The sequence below is a fragment of the Orbicella franksi genome, chromosome 2 (assembly GCF_964199315.1).
Source record: "Orbicella franksi chromosome 2, jaOrbFran1.1, whole genome shotgun sequence".
NCBI lineage: Eukaryota > Metazoa > Cnidaria > Anthozoa > Scleractinia > Merulinidae > Orbicella > Orbicella franksi.
Window position 1 is genome coordinate 17,187,206 of NC_138146.1, and position 20,268 is coordinate 17,207,473.

The following is a 20,268-nucleotide window of genomic DNA, read 5'->3' on the forward strand; positions in this document are numbered from 1 at the left end:
ATCGCCTTAACGGAAATTCTAAAACATTTTCTAAATATCACAAAAAGTTTTCTGCATAGCTCCAAAAATCAGTGCTCTAGATATTAATATGCCTTATTTTTATTTTGAAAGTGAACCGATTTTGAATCCCTTAGGCAAAAATTTTCAAAATTTTCTTGCAGTAGTGAAAGGAGCAGAGAACTCAGGAACTCAACCTTGTTCCCAGTGTCTCACATCCTCCCACCCTCCCCTCTCGCTCCAGGAGAAGATGGCAGGCCCTGGAAACGAGGTTGTCAGGCACTTCGACGTTATAAAACCAATTGAAAGGCTGACCGGACGGCTGAAAAGGGTAAATTTAATGCCCAATATTTCGGTTAGAAAGGACTAACCCTCTGCAAGGGCTACACTGAAGCTGCAGTATAACCACTGAAGAAGGTTAGTCCTGTCTAACAGAAATATTGGGCATTAAATTTACCCTTTTCAGCCGTCCGGTCAGCCTTTTTAATTGGTTTTATGCTTTATTTTACACTGCTGTTCCTGATCTAAACCAAGATCCGGCTTCACTCCGCTGCTGTTTGTACAAGTGGTCCTTGCATTACAGTTTACTTCGATGTTACCAGCGTCCGACATTTGGAAAATTGCGGCTTTATTTATATTACATTATTGGAATACATTTTCAGGTGGAAAATCGCTGAACTGGGTTGTTTCTAACTTTCAATTGAGTATTGTTTCGAGAAAATAGCGAGGAAAACACAAGGCTCAGCCAAGAAAGCTATGAATGTTTCCTGAAATGTCCCTAAATTCTCTACATATCTTAATATTTTCTAAATATCTCGGAAACTTCTGAATATCACAAAAAAATATCCGGACATTTGTAGGAAGGCCTATCTTGTCCTATGACTGGGAAAGTCATATTTCTGTGAAGATGGATGGGTGACAATCAATGCAAGTAAAAATGTTTGAGTGTGGCCAGTACGAGGAATGAAGAATTGTGGTCCTAGTTCATGTGCCTGTGGTTGTTATACTAACTGAACAACTCAATGTACAGCATACGAGCAGGCTCGTATGCGTTGCGGCAGGAGCAAAGTCGATGAGCAAAGTCGCCAGAGAAGATAATTTAATAATTTCTTATTAGCCATGCAATTTTAAAAGCAAACGGTATACATTATGGCCGTGTTCCTGCTAAGAACAGTGTAAAGAAGAAAGTATCGTACAGAAAAGTCATGTCATCAGCCGTTTTTTTTACAATCATATCACATAAAGAAGCCCCCCTTGCGCGAACCCGACCAGGCGCCTAGAACTCTGAATTCTAAATGGACTGGTCGATCTTTATTTAATTTTCTATAACATATTTCTCCAGTTTGCCATCATCTTCCTGTAAAAATCTTCTTTTCTGACATTATTACTCCCAACCAAATTGCATCAAATTGCGCTAAACTACACTGCTCGCTGTCAATAATTTCCATTGCAAATTATTCAAAATGCACGTGCTAATGCTGATAATTAATTATTCATCTCATGTTCAGTTATTCGCCATCATCTTTGTTGGTTCTTGCTCTGTCCACGTTTATACAAAAAAGATAAAATTTCGCTAACCTAACCTTGTAAAATTGATGGCTACGATGTTACTTCAAACAGACAGATATGCTCCATGGCCAGGTAACGATTATTGGACAGAAACAACGATATATTTGACGTGAAGACAAGGCGCACGTGCTTAATCATGGAGGTTCAGTCGAGCTTGCACGGTTTAAACAGGGCGCTTATATGTATGTGGCTGGTGCGTCTTCGTCAGTTTGATGTTTGTCAGGTTGGTAGAACTATAGAAACCACTTTTGAATCAGTTGCTACTTATTTTGTTGAAAGTTTTTCCACTTTCAAGAGTAGGCGCACAGTTTACATCATTTAATGTATGTTCGCGGTTAAATGCTCTTTTACCTGCTGACTGAAAATACAGTGAGCACACAAATCGATTTACTTCTTGGAGTTTGAGAATCCATTCTGTCCAAGAAAAATAGATTGACAGGTATCACCTTTGAATGATGCCAAGACTGTCATATTAGCCATGAAATCTCGAAATTAATTAAATTGAATTCGTTAAGCTCAAATATTTCGAATAATAAACACACGTCATGTAACATTTTTTGCATTTACTTTTAACGATTTTATGTTTTGCTTCATTTTGCTTCTGCTTTGTATTTTCTTGTTGTTATATTATTTCTTTTCCCCTTCAGTTGGAAGGGGAGTTTAGTCTTTGAACTGAAGCTCTTGTAGTTTCATTGGCTTCACTGAATAGTAAACTTTTGTAACGGTTAAGAATCCCAAATTCACGGTCTTCGAAAATTCGTTTTAGGCCGTTTACTTTGTGTGGGTGGACAAAAAGACTGGATTGCAAATCATAAATCATTTGTGTGTCGTCCTCATGGGTTCCAAACCAAAGATGATCATCAGTTTTTTCATGTGTACGTGTCAGTTGTGCCGTGTTTTTTTTTTAATGTTGTTAACTGCGGTCAAATTATAACTATAGTAAATGTCTTTTAGTCATCTGAGTAATAATCGTCTTTTTTTCCTCATTAGGATAACAAAGTATGAACGAACATCGCACAAGTTTGCACAACGAGGTATATGGACATAAAGGTATACAGGACATAACGGCAAGTGTTTCTATCAATTCTATCTATCAAGACACAACAAAAAGAAATCTTGGGCCCGGTTGTTCAAATCATGACTGATTTTGTCTGGAATTTGCGAGAGTTTTTACGATCTGGACCCCTATTATGAGTTTTCTTGTTTAAACTTTCTTTCCCGGCTCCAGTTTTAACGCCGACTGATTTTAAACTTCACAAACATAAACACAAAGTTATAATGAAAGGCTTCGAGTAAGAGGCTCCTGCCGCTGTCTTTGGAATTCTTTTCTCGGAGTCAAAACGACGAAGAAGTTTGTTGCACTTCAAAGTTTGCAAGCAATGATGTTGACTTAACTCGAAAGCAGAAAGATGTCGATGTGCAACTTCAAATTATCAAATCGAATGTGGTTTAGCGTGGTCTGTACTCTTATCGACAACGAGTACGCGTCATCACAGTGGTCAAAATGTTGTGGACTCACTCGGCATTATTGTAGACTCACTCGGCTGCGCCTCGTGAATCCACAACAAATTTTGACCACTGTGATGACGCGTACTTGCTGTCAATAAGAGTGCAGACCACGCTAAAGCACATTTCGATTTGTTTTTTACTACAATATCAACGTCAAAGAAAATGTTTATTTCTGAGTAGGAGCTGAAAAAGGCATTGCGCGACACATTGACGCGAGCAGCGTGGTATGGACTCTTGTCGACAACGGCAAATTAGCCAATCAGATTTCGAGATTAGCAGCAATTATGGTAAAATATGAAATTAACCAATTTTGATTTTCATGTACTTTCCCGCGAAACGTCAACAGAATGTATCGCTATGCATGACGGGAAGGAAAGCTCGGCAACATTGACCGTCAGGTCGAGACAAATTCCACAAGAACATGTTTCAGAATTTATTGGTCTCAAAACATTTGGTGATGGCAACTGCTGCTTCAGGGCTACCTCGTTAATGCTGTTTGGAAATCAATTGAGCCATCTAGAACTGAGAGTTAGATCCATCGTTGAACTTATTAAGCACGGTTTTTACTACTTAGTTGATAGCAAGGTCATTCCTGGAATGGAAGCCGAGGTGGCAATTCCGTCCGGTAAAGCCGTTCCAGGTTAGAACCTCTTTGTGTTTATACTAACTTACTAAACTAAAAGAACTCCGGCTTTTGCAAAGTTTAACGTAATTTGAGAATCACAGTGTAAAGGGTAAATGAGCAGAAAAGAAAACTTTCTGATTAATCTTTCTCTGCTAAAATTTAAGCAAGAAAGCCATGTGCCATTGATTTTTTGCCTGCAGTCTTTCAGTTGGTGATTCGCGTGTGCCGTTATTTGACTACAGCTACCAGAATTCTTCACTTTTTCTGTATCTTATGCTAATTAGAGGAATTGTTATTTAAACCCCACTAAAAAATTAATTAAATAATTAAACGAAAACGAAAGGAATTCTGGTAGCTGTAGTCAAATGACGACAACGTGCAAATCAGCTATTGGAAAACACAAATAACAAATAACAAATTTTACCAGAACTGTAGTAACTGGAAGTTGGGAAGGGAGTGATCAATTGAAAGGCCGCGTGCAAGAACGTCCCCTAGATTTTTTGGCCATTTTGAAAGTGTTCAAAAATAGCTGAATTTTGGCATGTAGGCTTCGTTGTACCTCAGAAACATTGCTCTGGATTTTTTTTGGCTGGGGCGCTCTTCGTTCTCGAGAAATAACGTATGCAAAAAGCTCAGTTTTCTAGGCGGCATCTTTTGGAGATCTTTTGTTGAACAAAAAACAAAAGAAACCTTATTATTTTGTTGAACAGCAAACAGGCAGACTGTTTATAGTGTATTCCACTGAATCTTAGCTGTCTTAAAGTCAAAGGAAAATAGTATATAGAGCGGAAATCTGGGAACAGATTGTTTACATCGGTTATTGTGACGTAAACACAACACGTGAATCGATCGAGCGGCAAACGAAATACCATCGAACGAAAAAGAGATGTGCCGCATTAGAACTCTGTCAACTAATGTCTTAAGCATAGTGTTAAAGTACCTTATGTGCCTGCCTGGTGGTTGAGAGGCATCATAAAGCCTCGATAAACCCGTAAGTCATCAGCACGTTTTAAAGAATCAAAATGTGTTCTGAAACTTCGAAGGTAGCTGATATACCGTAATCGTGTTATCGGCGTTCGAAGTCAGATCGAGCCAGGCAGCAAAGTCCAAGAGCAGTTCTTGCCCAAGAAAAATACCCTCTCGTGAGTTGTGGCCCATTTGCCAAGCGTTGCTAGTGTCAAAGTTTGGAAAGCGAGAACTGGTTTTTGAGTGATAAAATTTCTCTTGTATCAACCGCCATGTTTTCCCGCGCACGAGGTGTAAAGACCCTTCCCGGCATGCATTGCGATCACGTTCTGCTCGCGTTTCTCGAACTGGTAACTAGATTGTTTCGGCTTTTTTCATTTAAAGGTAATAATGGCCAACAAGCAGCGATCGATTGTAACATAGATCTGTGATCCAGGTTGCGTTGATTTTATTTCATATCGGCATGATTTGTAGTGTTTTGAACTTCTGGGATCAGCGGACATGCAGATGTATGGAGACCCGTACGTTGCGCAGACGGGTTAATTTGTTAATCTGTTAGGCGGTGCGTGACATAAAGCTACGATCGCGTTTGTCGAAAAATATGTATTTATCTCGTGATTTTTAGCCATTTAAGACGTTGCTGTATTTAGAAAAGTGCTTATTTGATGTTTATTTGTTCAGTGCAGATAATCATTGTCCCAGATAACCAAAGTAAGTTCCAGATGTTAACACTATTTTCCGGCCGCCATATTTTACCTATTTAAACCTGAAATCAACATTTTTGAGCTTATACGTTGCGTGAAATTAACATTTTGCTGTTTTCTAAGTGAAATCAACATCCTTTCCGTCACGCTTTACGTGAAATCAACATTTTTACCTGTTTAGACCTGAAATTAACAATTTTTAGTTTATAAGTTGCGTGAAATCAACATTTTGCTGTTTTCTAAGTGAAATCAACATCCTTTCCGTCACGCGTTACGTGAAATCAACATTTTTACCTGTTTAGACCTGAAATTAACAATTTTTAGTTTATAAGTTGCGTGAAATCAACATTTTGCTGTTTTCTAAGTGAAATCAACATCCTTGCCGTCACGCGTTAACGTGAAATCAGCATTTTTACCTATTTAGACCTGAAATCAACATTTTTGAGCTTATACGCTGAGTGAAATCAGCATTTTGCTGCTTTCTAAGTGAAATCAACATCCTTGCCGTCACGCGTTAACGTAAAATCAGCATTTTTACCTATTTAGACCTGAAATCAACATTTTTGAGCTTATACGCAGCGTGAAATCAGCATTTTGCTGTTTTCTAAGTGAAATCAACATCCTTGCCGTCACGCGTTAACGTAAAATCAGCATTTTTACCTATTTAGACCTGAAATCAACATTTTTGAGCTTATACGCAGCGTGAAATCAGCATTTTGCTGTTTTCTAAGTGAAATCAACATCCTTGCCGTCACGCGTTAACGTAAAATCAGCATTTTTACCTATTTAGACCTGAAATCAACATTTTTGAGCTTATACGTTGCGTGAAATTAACATTTTGCTGTTTTCTAAGTGAAATCAACATCCTTGCCGTTACGCGTTAACGTGAAATCAGCATTTTTACCTATTTAGACCTGAAATCAACATTTTTGAGTTTATACGCTACGAAAAATTAACATTTTGCTGTTTTCTAAGTGAAATCAACATCCCTACCGTCATGGGTTAACATGAAATCAACATTTAAACCTTTTTTGACCTAAAATCGACATTTTTGAGCTTTTACGTTGCGTAAAATTGACATTTTGCTGCTTTCTAAGAGAAATCAACATCCTTGCCGCCGCGCGTTAACATGAGTCAACATTTTAAGCACTTTTGACCTGAAATCAACAAATTTGAGCTTATATAAGCTGCGTGAAATTGATATTTTGCTGGTTTCTAAGTAAAATCAAAGTCCTTGCGGTCGCGGCGGGCCGATCCTTTGTTATAATAAACCGAGGCGAGACTTCGACTTATAACAAAGGCTTGGCTTGGCTATTATAACAAAGGATCGGCTCTGTTTATCATAACAAAGGCCCGGCTTCGTTTATTTGAAGGACTCGGCGGGAAAAGGGCGTCAGGTATTTTAATCAAAGGTGAACTTTGTCGAAAACGCTCCAAATTTCGCATGCAGTTTCGTTCAGGTATGTTAAGCAATGTCCCGTAGTTTTCGCGCTAAAGTTCGCTTCGTTCTCGAGATATTGCGTATGCAATAAACCACTCGGTTTTTCCAACCTGTGTGCCTTTTTTGCATACGTTATTTCTCGAGAATGAAAAGCAACCCAGCGAAAAAAACTTCAGAGCAATGTTTCTCAGGTGAAACGAAGCCCACATGCCAAAATTCAGCTAGTTTTAAGCACTTTCAAAAATGGCCGAAAAATCTAGGGGACGTTCTTGCACGCGGCCTTTCAATTGTGGCATAGTTAACTACTAACTATGATTGTGGTCAGTGTGGCATTTAGATGGGATCTATACATTTTTGGCATCACCTTCTAAACAACTGTGTAGACACTCAGCTCATGATTATCTTGAATGACAGCAGCATTTTTTACCCATAAATAACATGCTTTTGTCATACTTGTATGTACATCTTTGATGGCATTCAATGGAGACAAAATATTGCCACCTTTAAATTCCCATTATTGGTTTACAACTGAGTGACTTACTGAGTGACTGCTTGAGGGACTAACTAACTGACTCACAGACTGTCTACATGCTGATTGATTGATTGTTTGACTGCTGTTTGTGGGATTGACTGATTGTCTGGTTAGATGCCTGAGTGAGTGAGTGAGTGATCATCTTCCTCAGTGACTGGCTGATTGTTCGAGTGTTGAACTGATTGATTGAATGACTGATTAATTGTCTGACTGACTGACTGACTATCTTCCTAAGTGACTGACTGGATAATTGATCGATTGAGTAAGTAATCGATTGACTGACTTAGTGACTGACTGACGTCCTGACTGACTGACCAGACTGGCATGCTGTTTGTTAACTGAGGTCCAAGTACATTGAAGAACTCTAAACTTGTCTGTAAGTCTTCTGACTTCTTTTTTATCTCTCTTTTACTCGGGATAACCAGGATGATACAAGAATTCACATGGTTTTCTGTTCAAATTTTCTTTTCTCCGGCTTTTAATTTCAAACTCCACAATACAATGCAACTGAAAAAACATATTTGACTTGGCAATAAACATTTTAATATGTCATTCCTTGCCACAAAATATTGCAGCTAGAAAACACTTTTAACAATAAAGATTAGCGAAAAAACCGAGCAACGACGTTTCGGTGTCATCCTGGCACCATTTTCAAGTTAAAAAATATTTGTGCGAAAAGTAAACTAATTTATACCAATGGTAGAGGTGCGAAATTGAATAAATTAAGATTAAGATAGCTGTTCAATGTTCATGTTCATTCCAATGAGGTGTCAAACACTGGTAATGAGTTCAGTGTCTGTTCAAAGCCTAAACAAATACTTTTGCGCGAATGGAGTCTGACTGTGTGTTAAGGCTCGGTTTCTTCTTGCGAATCCACAACATTTCGTGGATCAAGCAATCGAACTTTCCCTGACATTTCTTTAGGATCTTAAAGTTGTTAGTCAGGTCACCAACTGTATCAACTCGGTGTTCATTTTGAAGGTGTTTTCCGATGGCGGTAAATCGGTGTTCCTCAATGCGCTTGTAAAGATGACGGCTAGTGTAACCGACGTATTCTGCATCACACAGATCACATATATAGTTATAAACAACGCACTGTTGATTGATCAAAGGTGGTTTTGGCTCTTGTACTTTGAGATCATCGCCAATTTTACGGCTTCTGAACACCGGCTGTAGTTTGTGATCAAGTTTATTACTCAAGTCCGAGAGATGTTTCTTTACTATGTCCGCTGATTTCTGGTCTTTAAAAGGCAGGACAATGCGGTAGATATTCTCTGTTGGAGGCGTCGATCTTGTGTCTGGTGACATCACTGAATTAACGAAACGGGTGATGGTGGAGTTCACAAGAGAATCTGAGTACTTGAGGTTAGAAAAGATCAGTTTAAGGCGTTCGCATTCTGTTGAGAATAGTTCCCATGTTGAGGACAAGCGGTAAGCACGGTTTAACATGGTTTTAACTAAAGATCTTTTATAGCGGTTGTCGACATGACTTTGGTGGTGTAAGAGGAGACCAGTGTTTGTGGGTTTACGGTAAACACTTGTTACCAGCTTACAGCCCTTCTTGCATATTTCAATGCCGACAAATGGTAGCTTACCGTTAGATGCGATCTCCATGGTGAAGGATATGGATGGATGACAGTTGTTCAAAGTCTTCAGAAAGGCTTCTGCGGTTGGTATGTCTTTCATTGTGGCTAGTGTATCATCCACGTAGCGTCTGTAGAAGTCTGGCAACTTGTTCTCGTTTTGTAGCTTTTCCTCGATAGAACAAAGAAAAGTATTGGCCATTAGGGGACCCAAGGGAGAGCCCATCGCTACTCCATCAATTTGTTGGTAGAGTTGACCGTTAAATTGAAATAGCTGGTCCTTTGTTGCTACTGACAACAGTTCAATTAGATCAGCTTTGCTGATGTTTAGATGGTGTGTTTTGTTGAACCAGTTGTCAACAAAAGCTCTATCAGCAAGGATCTCGATGGTTTCTTGTAGTGTGACGTTCGTAAATAGCGAAGAGACATCATAAGATACTAAGATGTCAGATTCGTTGAGGCTCAGATTGCGAATCTCATCAGCGAAGGAAAATGTGTCAGATATTGTGTAGCTGTTGATCGACAGGGGCTTCAGTTTATCGTCGAGCCATCTCGCGAGGGCGAAGTTGTAAGTACTTGTGGCGGATAGAATGGGCCTCATCGCGAGTTTTTCTTTATGAGTCTTTGGCAGACCATAAAGATGGGCGAGTCGTGATCCTTTCGGGCAAACTGAGTCGGCAATCTGTTTTGGGAGAATTTTGCGCACGACAGATTTAAGGTGTTTCTCCTTCTGCAGTAAAGGGTGGTAGTTTTTGAGCGGTCGTCCACGCGTCTTGGGTCTCTCCGAACTTACGGCGGTAAATTTAGCTGTATCGTTGATGGAAGATTCACTCAAAAGGCGAACATATTCTGCCTTATCCATAAGGAATATTGTTTAGGCTTTGAACAGACACTGAACTCATTACCAGTGTTTGACACCTCATTGGAATGAACATGAACATTGAACAGCTATCTTAATCTTAATTTATTCAATTTCGCACCTCTACCATTGGTATAAATTAGTTTACTTTTCGCACAAATATTTTTTAACTTGAAAATGGTGCCAGGATGACACCGAAACGTCGTTGCTCAGTTTTTTCGCTAATCTTTATTGTTAACTGTATTTCCAAATTTAATCTTATAAGAAAACACTTTGACATGAAATTAAAACCTTAATCACTTTTCAATTGATCTTCAGATAGCCCAGTGTATATTTTGTCTATGGAGACAAAATATTGCCACTATTAGATTCTTCTTGTCATTACTGGTTGATAAGAGTGACTGCCTGAGGGATTAATTGGCTCACTCACTGATTGCTGATTGCAGTGAGTGACTGACTGAAGGATTTACTGATTCATTATTTGACTGCTTGATTGATTGATTGATTGATTGACTAAATGATCAACTGATTGGTGTCCTGATGAACTTACTGACCAACTTGTTAATGGCCTGCCTTGCTACTGCTATCTGCCTGAGAGAGCGAGTGGGTGAGTGAGTGAGTGAGTGAGTGAGTGAGTGACTGAATGAATGAATTTCTGACTGAATGACTGATTGATTGAGTGAGTTCCTGACACACAGAGTGAGTGTGGATTATTTGACAGATTGTTTGTTAATTGTTGCTAAAACAGAACTCTAGTGCATATATTTTAGTCACCTGACTTCTATTTTTTTCTCATTAGGATAACAAGGCAAAACAAAGGCAGTGATGACTTAAAGGAATGCACACTTCACAAGTTTCACAAGCAGGGGTATGTGTTTACACCATTTTTTTTGTTGACTTAACAAAAAGAAAACTTGCGCCCTTTTATTGTTCAAATCGTGACTAAGCTAATTTGGCATTAATGAAAAAAAGAAAGATTTCACCCAATTTTATACCTTTTCAGTAAGGTTTTTCTGTTTATACTTTTCTGTCCTCCAGCTTTGACACTGACTGACAGGGAAATTAAAACACCACTTTTGTACAAGAGAAATTAAAACCTCCATTCTCAGTGGAATAGGTTTATTAGCTTTCAAACAGCCCAGCTCTGAAAATCAAATTACAAATTTCAAAGAACAAATTTCTCCAGAACTGTAACAACAAACTTGAAAGGGATAGAGGTTGGGGAGGCAAGGGATTGTGTTGTGCATGTTTGTTACATAAGAAATAATTTTGACTGAGAATTCTCTCTGTTTCTTAACATTACACATTACCCCTTGATTTATTAACATGGTTAACTACAGCATGGATTAGATATCATGTGGCTGGTTTGAACTGTGCAGTAAAGTCTAAAGCAATTCGTCAGTTCCTAACTCAACAGATGCCCTTTTCATGATCAGCCTGACTTACATGTATGCTACTGTTATTAACCCATAAGTTACAAAATGTTAAATTATAATTACATATCTATATAGCCCGGTCAACAGTGACAAAATATTGCCACCTTTAATTTCTCATTGTTTTAACTAATTGAATTACTGAGTAACTGCAAGCAGGACTAAGTGACTGACTCACTGATTGAAGGCCAGAATGACTGACTGATGGATTGATTGATTGATTGACTGCCTGTCTGCCTGTATAAACCACTGATTGATTGATTTACTGATTTACGTATTGATTAATTTACTGTCCCCCTGACTGACTGCAGAGTGATGGGTGAATGACTTGCAAACTGACTGACTCATATGGACTGCATGACTGGATCTGACTGCCTCACTGTCTGTGACTGACTGACTGACTGTCTTACAAAGTGACTTTCTGATGGACTAAATGAGTCAATGACTGACTCAGTAACTGCCTGATTGTTTGCCTGAGTGAATTGATTGATTTGATTTACTGTTTGATTGATCAGTAATGGTTATTGGACTAAGTGGAGTACACTTCAGAGAGTAATCGCGCAAGTAATTTTAAAATCGTTCCAGTGCAAAGCATGATACTGATTTTGAAATTACGAGCATTATTACTCCCTGAATTGTACAACACGAGGTCCAATTATTAATTAATTGTATCTATAACAAATTTCAGAATTAAAATGTCTTTTGAAATCTTCTTTTGAGCAACATTTTTCACAAGTTTTGAAAACTGCAGGAAACACTGCAAAGGAAGCCATTAAAGCGCACTTAATTACGTGGGCATCCAATTACAAAAAGTTCAAACTGAATACCTGTAATTGGACGCCCACATGATCATGCGCACTTACTCTGCATGCCTGCCTGCCTGTCTGAGTGAATGAATAATTATTAATTGACTGACTGATTGATTGACTGATTGGCTGACTGACTGACTGACTGACTGTCTGCGTGACGTGCTGAGTCACTGACAGACTGACTGCTTGCTGACTGCTAGCTTGCTTGATTTGATGGATCAATTGATTAATTGAGTGCTTGATCGAATGGCCGACCGAGTGTCAAAATGGTATGCTATGGAGTATAAAATCTAAAATAAGTACAAACCATGTTACTTATGTTATTAAACAATAATTGTAAATAATGGTGCAATTAATTAGTTTACAGTTTTGATTCTTATTTCTTACTTTTTGCAGCTCAAAGCGGTGATTGTGATCTACTACCTTCGTAACAAGGAGATTTAATATGGTAAGTTTACAACCTTTGATTCATTTATTTTGTTTACCTAGATATCTAGAGCAGTTTTCAATCGAGTGTGTAATGCTATCTAAGGTACAAAATCAAAAACAATGGTGATTGGACATGTGTGTCTCCCCCCTTTGGCGTCCATTGGTTGTGTTCACGAGATTACATTGAAAACTACTCTTCTTGGGTACTAAATTGATTATTTTAAATATATTTTCTAGTCAGTGACAACCATCATCATGTGGACTTTTCGATCTGGGAATTTTTCCGACACAGAATTGAATAGGTCTTAAGACTTTTCGAAAATTAAGGTGGCTCTGAACCCTACCTTCAGGTGCCGTTTTTAGTGCAGAGTGCACTATTGGGATGGTTATGGGGGTTGCCTGCCGCTAAGGAACTAAGGCGCTATGACGCTATGGCCCTATGGCGCTAAGGTGTAAACTTTAATGTTTGTTTAATTAATTAATTTCAATTAATTAATTAGTCTAGAGGCAAGGAAGTAATGGGAGTAGGGTGGGAAAGGTACATGTGTACTCTACGTAAAACACATTCCATCGCCGTCGCTTAACTTTGAACATCGCAAAGCTATATATTTGTTTCAGGTAACCCCTTGCTCTCCTTGTGGTACCATTCTCCTTAGAACAAAACTAATTTGCCCTAAACGCATGCGTAGATTAGTTAGGGTTCGTGGCTTCTATATTAGGTGAAGGATACATTGCATACGGAATCACGCACAAATGTTGAGTGGTTTTATGGTAGAGCTCAACATGTAAGACGCATGCGTTCTAGCATTGTTAGTGTTATACACTATCTTTACACGCAGTATTTTATATATCGTGTCATGTGACCAAGGACGGCAGTTATTTTTCAGGTAGCGCCAGTTGTCCCTTTTTATTGCAAAAGTGAAACGTTACTGTGGCTGCGTAGCTTTTAGAATTACAAACAGGTCGGTTCAACAGATATCATCTGCTGTTTTCAATCTACAATAGTGTGCCTGTCAGAGTTCAAATATATTGCTTCTCCTTAGCGACTTGTTTATTTCTTGCCTTAATTGTGTCTGTAAGAGAGACCGAAAAGTTCTCAAGTTAGTGGCGTTAATGCTCCGCAAATTGTGAATTTGTAACAAAAGAAACCAGGAAAATGCTCAAATATTGCTGCAGACGCCGCGGCACCTAATGAAAGCGCAAATTAATTTAATCAGTCTTTGAGGAGACTCATTCATATCGGCCAAGTAGCGCTGTTTATCTTCAATACTTTTCGTTGAAAAGCTTCTCAGCCATCAATATCGTTGTGTGTTAATTTTGAATTGTTTTATTGTTAACAACAAAGGTGGCAACAGAAAAAGAAAGTGGTATTTCGTGACTATCTGATAATTAAATTAGTTCTTGTTCATCGGTAAAAATTTGCATTTTTAGTAAAACATCGTCTCTGTTCCGTTTCTTGATCACTACATCAGATATTTAACTTTCTTTCATTTATCTCCAAAAAACAAGGACATCTTCCGTATGTTTTGGAGAAAACAGGGGTTTCATATTACATGGCTTTGCGAGGAAAACAAAAGTATCAAGTTACAAAGTTGGCGTGAAGAGCTAAATTGTCACGTTTGCTGCTTCAGCGTATTGTTGAATTTAAAATGAACGAAAATCAACTTAAAGCACCAGTAGTAATTAATTTGTGCGTAATGTTTGGACCTTGAATGAAAATACAACCTTGAAACATACACACTGCAAAGGGGAAAAGCCGTAGCAGACTACCAAGATAGACACAAACCGGAAGTGAACCGAGTAGGGGTGAGTACTTATGGGACTACTGTACCAGAGCTATCAATTGCGCTCTGCACTATCTGAGATTGTCTCACTAGTTGAATTATAAGCTGCCGTTTTTTAACCTGTTGCGTCACGAAAATAATAAAAACGTGTTCACCAATGATTGGGCAGTTTTTTGATAACACGATTTAGTATCAAGTGATAAAGAGTGGTTGTAACGACCCATCAAAATCTAAGTTGCGGAAACTGTTTTAAGTCATCTTAAGTCACAAGGAAGACTGTTTCAAAGAATGCGCGTAATAGTTTGCGCGCGACAATGGAACACTTACCGGTAGTCTATTCTCAGAGTCCCTTAGATTATATGCGGTTTCTCGTCTCTCGATTTTAGAACGACAAGTTTGAACAGGTGACAACAACCTCAAGTTTGAACAAACTCTCTTTTGTTTTATCCTTGAAATATTCTTCGCTTTGTTATTATTTTAAATGCAATTTTAGACAATTTCTCCGAAAACAAACAGCTGCGTTGCCTTGAAAACGTCCGCATAGATTAATGTTATGGTAGGTTAATATTTACCAATGTCTACAACAAGCCAACCAGTTTGGGGTACCCGCTCCTACAAATTTCTAAAGCCTTTTGAAAACATCTTGATTATAAAAAAAAGTGAGGGTCACCTAGCTCGTTGTTTATTAATAGGCTTATAAAGCTAAAATTAAGAGTGTTCAGTTTAAACAGGTTATACAGTTGTTATCAATGGTAACTTGTGATGTCACGGTAACGATCATAACGTGTTCACCAATGTTGCATGGCATTTGTTTGATATTATTATTGTTGTGTTAACAGAACAAGAGCTATAGTATTGATCCATCAAAGTAGAAGTGTAGAAAAATACTGCAAAGTGTTGTCAGCCACCTTAAGATACTTAGTAAAAGATTTACTTATCAATCTGTTGATGTTTGAAGAAGCGTATGGTCCAGTCTGTTTCCGCATATTCATCTGTTTCTTTTGTCGTGAATTATTTTCAGTTAAATACTGCAAATTTTCAAACAAAACTCTCATTATCAGAAAATTATTTCACAGTAAACCATACATTGCATAATATTTTAGGCCATTCAAAAATCATTGGAAATATCCTAGGAAATATCACAATATCACTAGATTAATATACTTTGTATATCAAGATAGAGTAGTTCGATTAGTGTGATCGTCTGAGTCAGGGTAGTTCTGAAAAGAATTGTTGTTGGTGACATGACTTTTCGATAACCTGAGCGGAAAAACCTCTTCGGCAGGGTCGAGTGAAAAGTGGTGTTACAAGTGTGGACCGTTGAAGCAAGAACAACTACAACGCTGACTCACCAACTTACTAAAACTGTCAAAACGAACAGAAATCCAGTGGCTACAGTATTCCTTGAATTAAAGACACTTCTGAGACTATTGGGCGATTATCCTACAGCCCTACAACATCCGCATAGCTCACAAACCTATAACTACCTTAAGTCACTCACTGACTAATGTCAAACACAGGGACGAACCCAACTACAGACAGGGAGTAGTAGAAAAGATCAAACGCTCCGACTGCCAGGTCTCCTACAGTGATTGGTGAACTGACTGCACACCAACGAACGACGAGTAATGGTGAAGCCAACAATCGCATTGCTGAACTTCGTCACAAAAGTGACTGAGACTCTGCTCAATACGTAACCTACAGTGACAAACTACTGTCAACGACTGACCCTGGAGAGCTGGTACACCAACTTGAAACAAACACTAAACAAACTGATGTCAACAACTAACGTCACCTTAAAAACGACTTATTCATGACAGATACGAACCCGACAGAAGGGCCTCGAACAGAACGACTTCATTTGACTAACAATAGACGGATCGCAACTTACCATAACCGACCAATGACTGTTGACAATCTTTACTCGAGTCTCGCACGTCACGGCTAAACTGACCAATCAGTTTCAACGGACCAAATTTACAACACAGTCAATTAACAAAAACTTTTCACCCTTCACTTGACTCTGAAGATGACTTCCGCTCAGGTTATCCAAGCGCCAGTTACCAACAACAGTTGTTTTCAGAGTTCGGCCTCACGTGGACTATCACACTAAACGAACTACTGATACTCCTGGGTTCAAACCATTTACTATGTTAAACTAGGATAGCATGACTTTATAGGTGGAAAGCTTTGAAAGCAGAATTTAACTGAATGTTAACACAACTGAGATACAACGTGAAAAAATTTTGACATTAAGCTCTGTGATGTTCTTTACGCCAGCACTTAACATGGCATGTTCACTGAATAACATTAAAAAAAGTTTGTTAATGTGTCATGACAGATTTTCATGTGATCGTTGACGTTCACACTATCAAGAGGTAATTTCAAGGTCGACCCAGATTGAGCATCGTTTAGCGCAGGTTTTTCAAGGCAATAAAAACCGCTATTCTAGATTCGGTGCTGAGATTGCAGAGTATTTGCATTAGTTTAACGACCAGAATGGAGGAACTCTCGACTAGTGATTGTCATCAATCTTATAGAATTCAAGCTAAAGCGTAGTTTCAGTTCATGTTATGTGAAGTCATCATTTATTGCCTTTGAAAGTGTTTGAGACTTGTTTTCTTTTTTTAAGTAGACTAAATCACACTGGGCTTTTTTTTTAAGAAAAGTGCGAATTGGTCCTTGGACGTACACTGAGGAGTGTGGGGGAGGGGGTGGGAAAAGTTTGTATGACGCTGCCCTTGCTTTTATGTGAACACTTCATCGGCTACTTGCATTCAAATTGCAGAAGATGCTACAACTAGCTGCTTATATATGTTTCGGAAAAATAATTCTGATTTTGAACTTATCTAGCAATTGGGGAAAAACATGCGCCCTTTTTGAATAATTAAGAAAAGGACAGTGAACAAAACAACCTTATCATTTCTATTTGTAGTTTTATTTTCATATTATGTGAACAAACAATTCGCGGAAAAAATAGGCTTTTCAAAATACATAGTTTGTGATTGCCGATGCCTACCTATAGTTTATGTTGACTCGGGGGGTGGGCCGGAAAGGGGGAAACTTTTCTCTCCTATATCTTTCAAATAATTTTGATTTTTAGAACTCTATTACCTTTTTCTAAAGATTGTAATTGTCTCGACTACTTTTCACGAGTTTATAGTTCGCCTTGGAGTTTTAAATGCAAATGGAAATCATTTTCGGATAAAATTTAAAAAGTACGTTTCTTCTCTGTCTTATCTGCTAATTAAGTAACGATGTCCTTCAAAACTGAAAAGTGCCCTAAATCACCTAGGGGCAAATTAAAACACCTCAAAAGTTGAATCTTTTCATTCAAAGAATTTCTAACAAGAGAACTGCTGGGGGTTGATCCCCCTACCCGCTACCCCCCTTCCTCATTCCACTGATATCTGTACGTCCATTGACCTACTGCATAGCTGGAAGTGTTCACATAGATATCGTTCTTAATTTCATCGATACGTCCATTTCTTTCTTATTCGTGTTTTATTTTTGTAACGTATAGTTGTCTGATAGATAATAGGGTTTGAGGTCTTCTTTGAGATGGCAGTTAAACCTAAATCTGTTCAGCCGCAATGATGATGTCTTATCACCATGCACGTCAAATTCTTTGAACGATGAAGGATTATTTTACAGGCATTGCATGCTTAGGATATTGCAGTAGATAATATACCAAATTTCGGGTTGTTTTGGAATTTTTCTATGGCTTCTGTTGTCGAGTTGATATTCCAAGCCAATACTAGTTATATCAAAGCTATCTTTTATCTCAAAATGATTTTGGCATAAATAATGAAATATTAGGATAAACTCTGAGAATTGTCCTCTTTGGAGTGTTTGGCTCCTGGCAGACCACGTAGCTAATTAACATAGTAATGCGGAACCAACATGGTGGCTATCATAGCTGAATAAAGCTCATTGAGTCATAGTGAAAAATTTTAAGTTTTAAAGTTTGACAAATTATTGCTTTTGCATCACATCACAGTTTGCGGTACTACTGAAAGACTCGATGTCCATATCTCCATGGCAACAACAAAATTTTATGACAAATCAAAATCTTGTCGACAGTTGCACGGGATTAGAAATAAATCCATTAGATATAACTCCTGAAAATTTAATTATCAAATTCAACCTAAATTGCGGCCGTGGATAAGTGAAATAAATGAAACAGAAAATAAAGAAAAAAACGGAGTCCTTTTCTTCGCGATTGTTTCCTTCAGCAGTAATAATTCACACGCAATTCCGTTCAGATCTTCTCCGAGATGGTGGTTCTAACTGGAAAAGTCGCGATTTGTTGCAACGATCCAGGTTTTTCTTTTTCATTAACTCTTTTTCACGTAATTCTTGTTCTCAAAGTCAGAGGTATTGTTAAAATGTAAGCGTTTAATATGTTAGTATGAGTAGTGCAGCTGATGGGGGCTTTTCAATATCCAGGTTTCTTATTTTCACGATCAATTCCTGTTCAAACAGTTTGTTTTTTAAGTGGCCAAATTTGACGACCTGTGTCAAAATTAGACATTATTTCATTTGTTTGCTCAAATATCATTGGGAACGTCTTCGACTTAGCATTAATTTTGGTATTATCATTTTCTTTTCTCATTTCCTACGAAAACGAATTTGCGGCTTAATTGAGCATTTTGTTTTTGGGGATGAAGAGACTATAAATTTCAGATATGGAATTATCGTCTAGATTAAGGAAATAAAAAATATATTTAGTTTTGGATGTTAGTAAATGCTGAAGCAACAAAAACAAAGACAAAAATTTCAATATTTCTGTTTACACGTCATGTAAGGTAATTAACATAACAGAGAGAATTTGTAGTTCCAAACAAACACCTATTGTTAGAAGTGTACCTTTGACCATTACAACATTTATTTTAGCCAGCTTGCATTTGAATTTCAAAGAAAGTTTGCGAAACATGGTTTTTAGATTTCGCGTGACGACGTTAATTTTCTCCGAAACTATTAAGATTTCATTTTATTTGTACCGTGGTAAACTGTCGATATCTGCGTTTTGATTCTCAGCATGAATAGCTTGCAAAAACAAGAGATTAAAAAGCCCGTGAACTTAAGAACACAAGGCCTAGTAGGGAAATACAAATTAAAGTTAGAATACAAGTTACGCCTTGCTCGTCTCAACCGAATTTTCAGTACTTCACAGCGCAATGCGTTTGCGCTATCTTGATGTTTTCCAAAAAGTTACGAAGCTGTTTGTGTCGTATGCTAATGTTTAGAGTAAGATGTGCACGCCTTGGTGTAAATTTTTAATGTTTGTTTTATCGGAATTGAACACGATGTTACGCGATTTAATTATCATTACATTTATTTATTTCTATATAACTAATTTTTATCTTTCTTTTGCAGGAGTAAAGAAGTCTAACTCGCCATTTCACTGCACTGTAGACTGATTTTGTATAATAAAGCTGCTGCAAGCTCTGATCGTGAAGTTTCTTCTTTGCTGAATGCGCACAGATATATTTAATAAAGAATGCGAAAACTCGCTGGACATTTGTCAAGGTTAAAATGTGTCGGAGCAAGAAGCCATAAAGCCATATTTCGTCTTTTCGGCGTTTGATTTTTTAGTCTTTTGGCGAGAAATAGTAAATAGTGTGCGCTTCTGAACGGTGCTGAAAAATTTTTCAAAACTAAAATAAGTCTTTGGCGGAAAAAAAGCACGCGCTTTTAAACGGTGCCTTGAAATTTTTCAAAAATAAACTGTCTTTTGGCGGGAAAAAAGTCTGCACTATTAAATGGAGTCTAGAAATTTGTCAAAAATAAACTAAGTCTTTTGGCGGGAAAAATCTCTGCAGTTTGCAGTCAGATTTGGCTCATCAAAAGTCGGCCTTTATTTTGACTTGTTACTAGACCCTGTTTAAAAGTGCAGAACGTTTTTCCGCGTCGGCAACCCTACATAGTCAAAAAATAGTAAAAGAGATAGCCTACATTTCGACTAGTTTCCAGGCCCCTTTAAAAGCGCGCATTTTTTAATTAAGTGACACAAGACTCATTTGTT

General features: G+C 37.9%; 1 protein-coding gene and 1 long non-coding RNA gene across 2 annotated transcripts; one reads left to right on the forward strand and one right to left on the reverse strand.

The window, feature by feature from the left end:
* Positions 1-1,694: 1,694 nt before the first annotated feature.
* LOC145478361 (uncharacterized) lies at positions 1,695-19,806 on the forward strand. The gene is made up of 5 exons (XR_014048240.1): positions 1,695-1,789; positions 2,557-2,616; positions 10,585-10,653; positions 12,424-12,479; positions 19,623-19,806. It is a non-coding gene; the product is annotated as an uncharacterized LOC145478361 (long non-coding RNA).
* On the reverse strand, positions 7,932-10,047 carry LOC145478342 (uncharacterized). Its single transcript, XM_081456331.1, has one exon. It carries the CDS (start codon positions 9,786-9,788, stop codon positions 8,151-8,153), a length of 1,638 nt encoding a protein of 545 aa, XP_081312457.1. The 5' UTR covers positions 9,789-10,047; the 3' UTR covers positions 7,932-8,150.
* Positions 19,807-20,268: the final 462 nt, after the last annotated feature.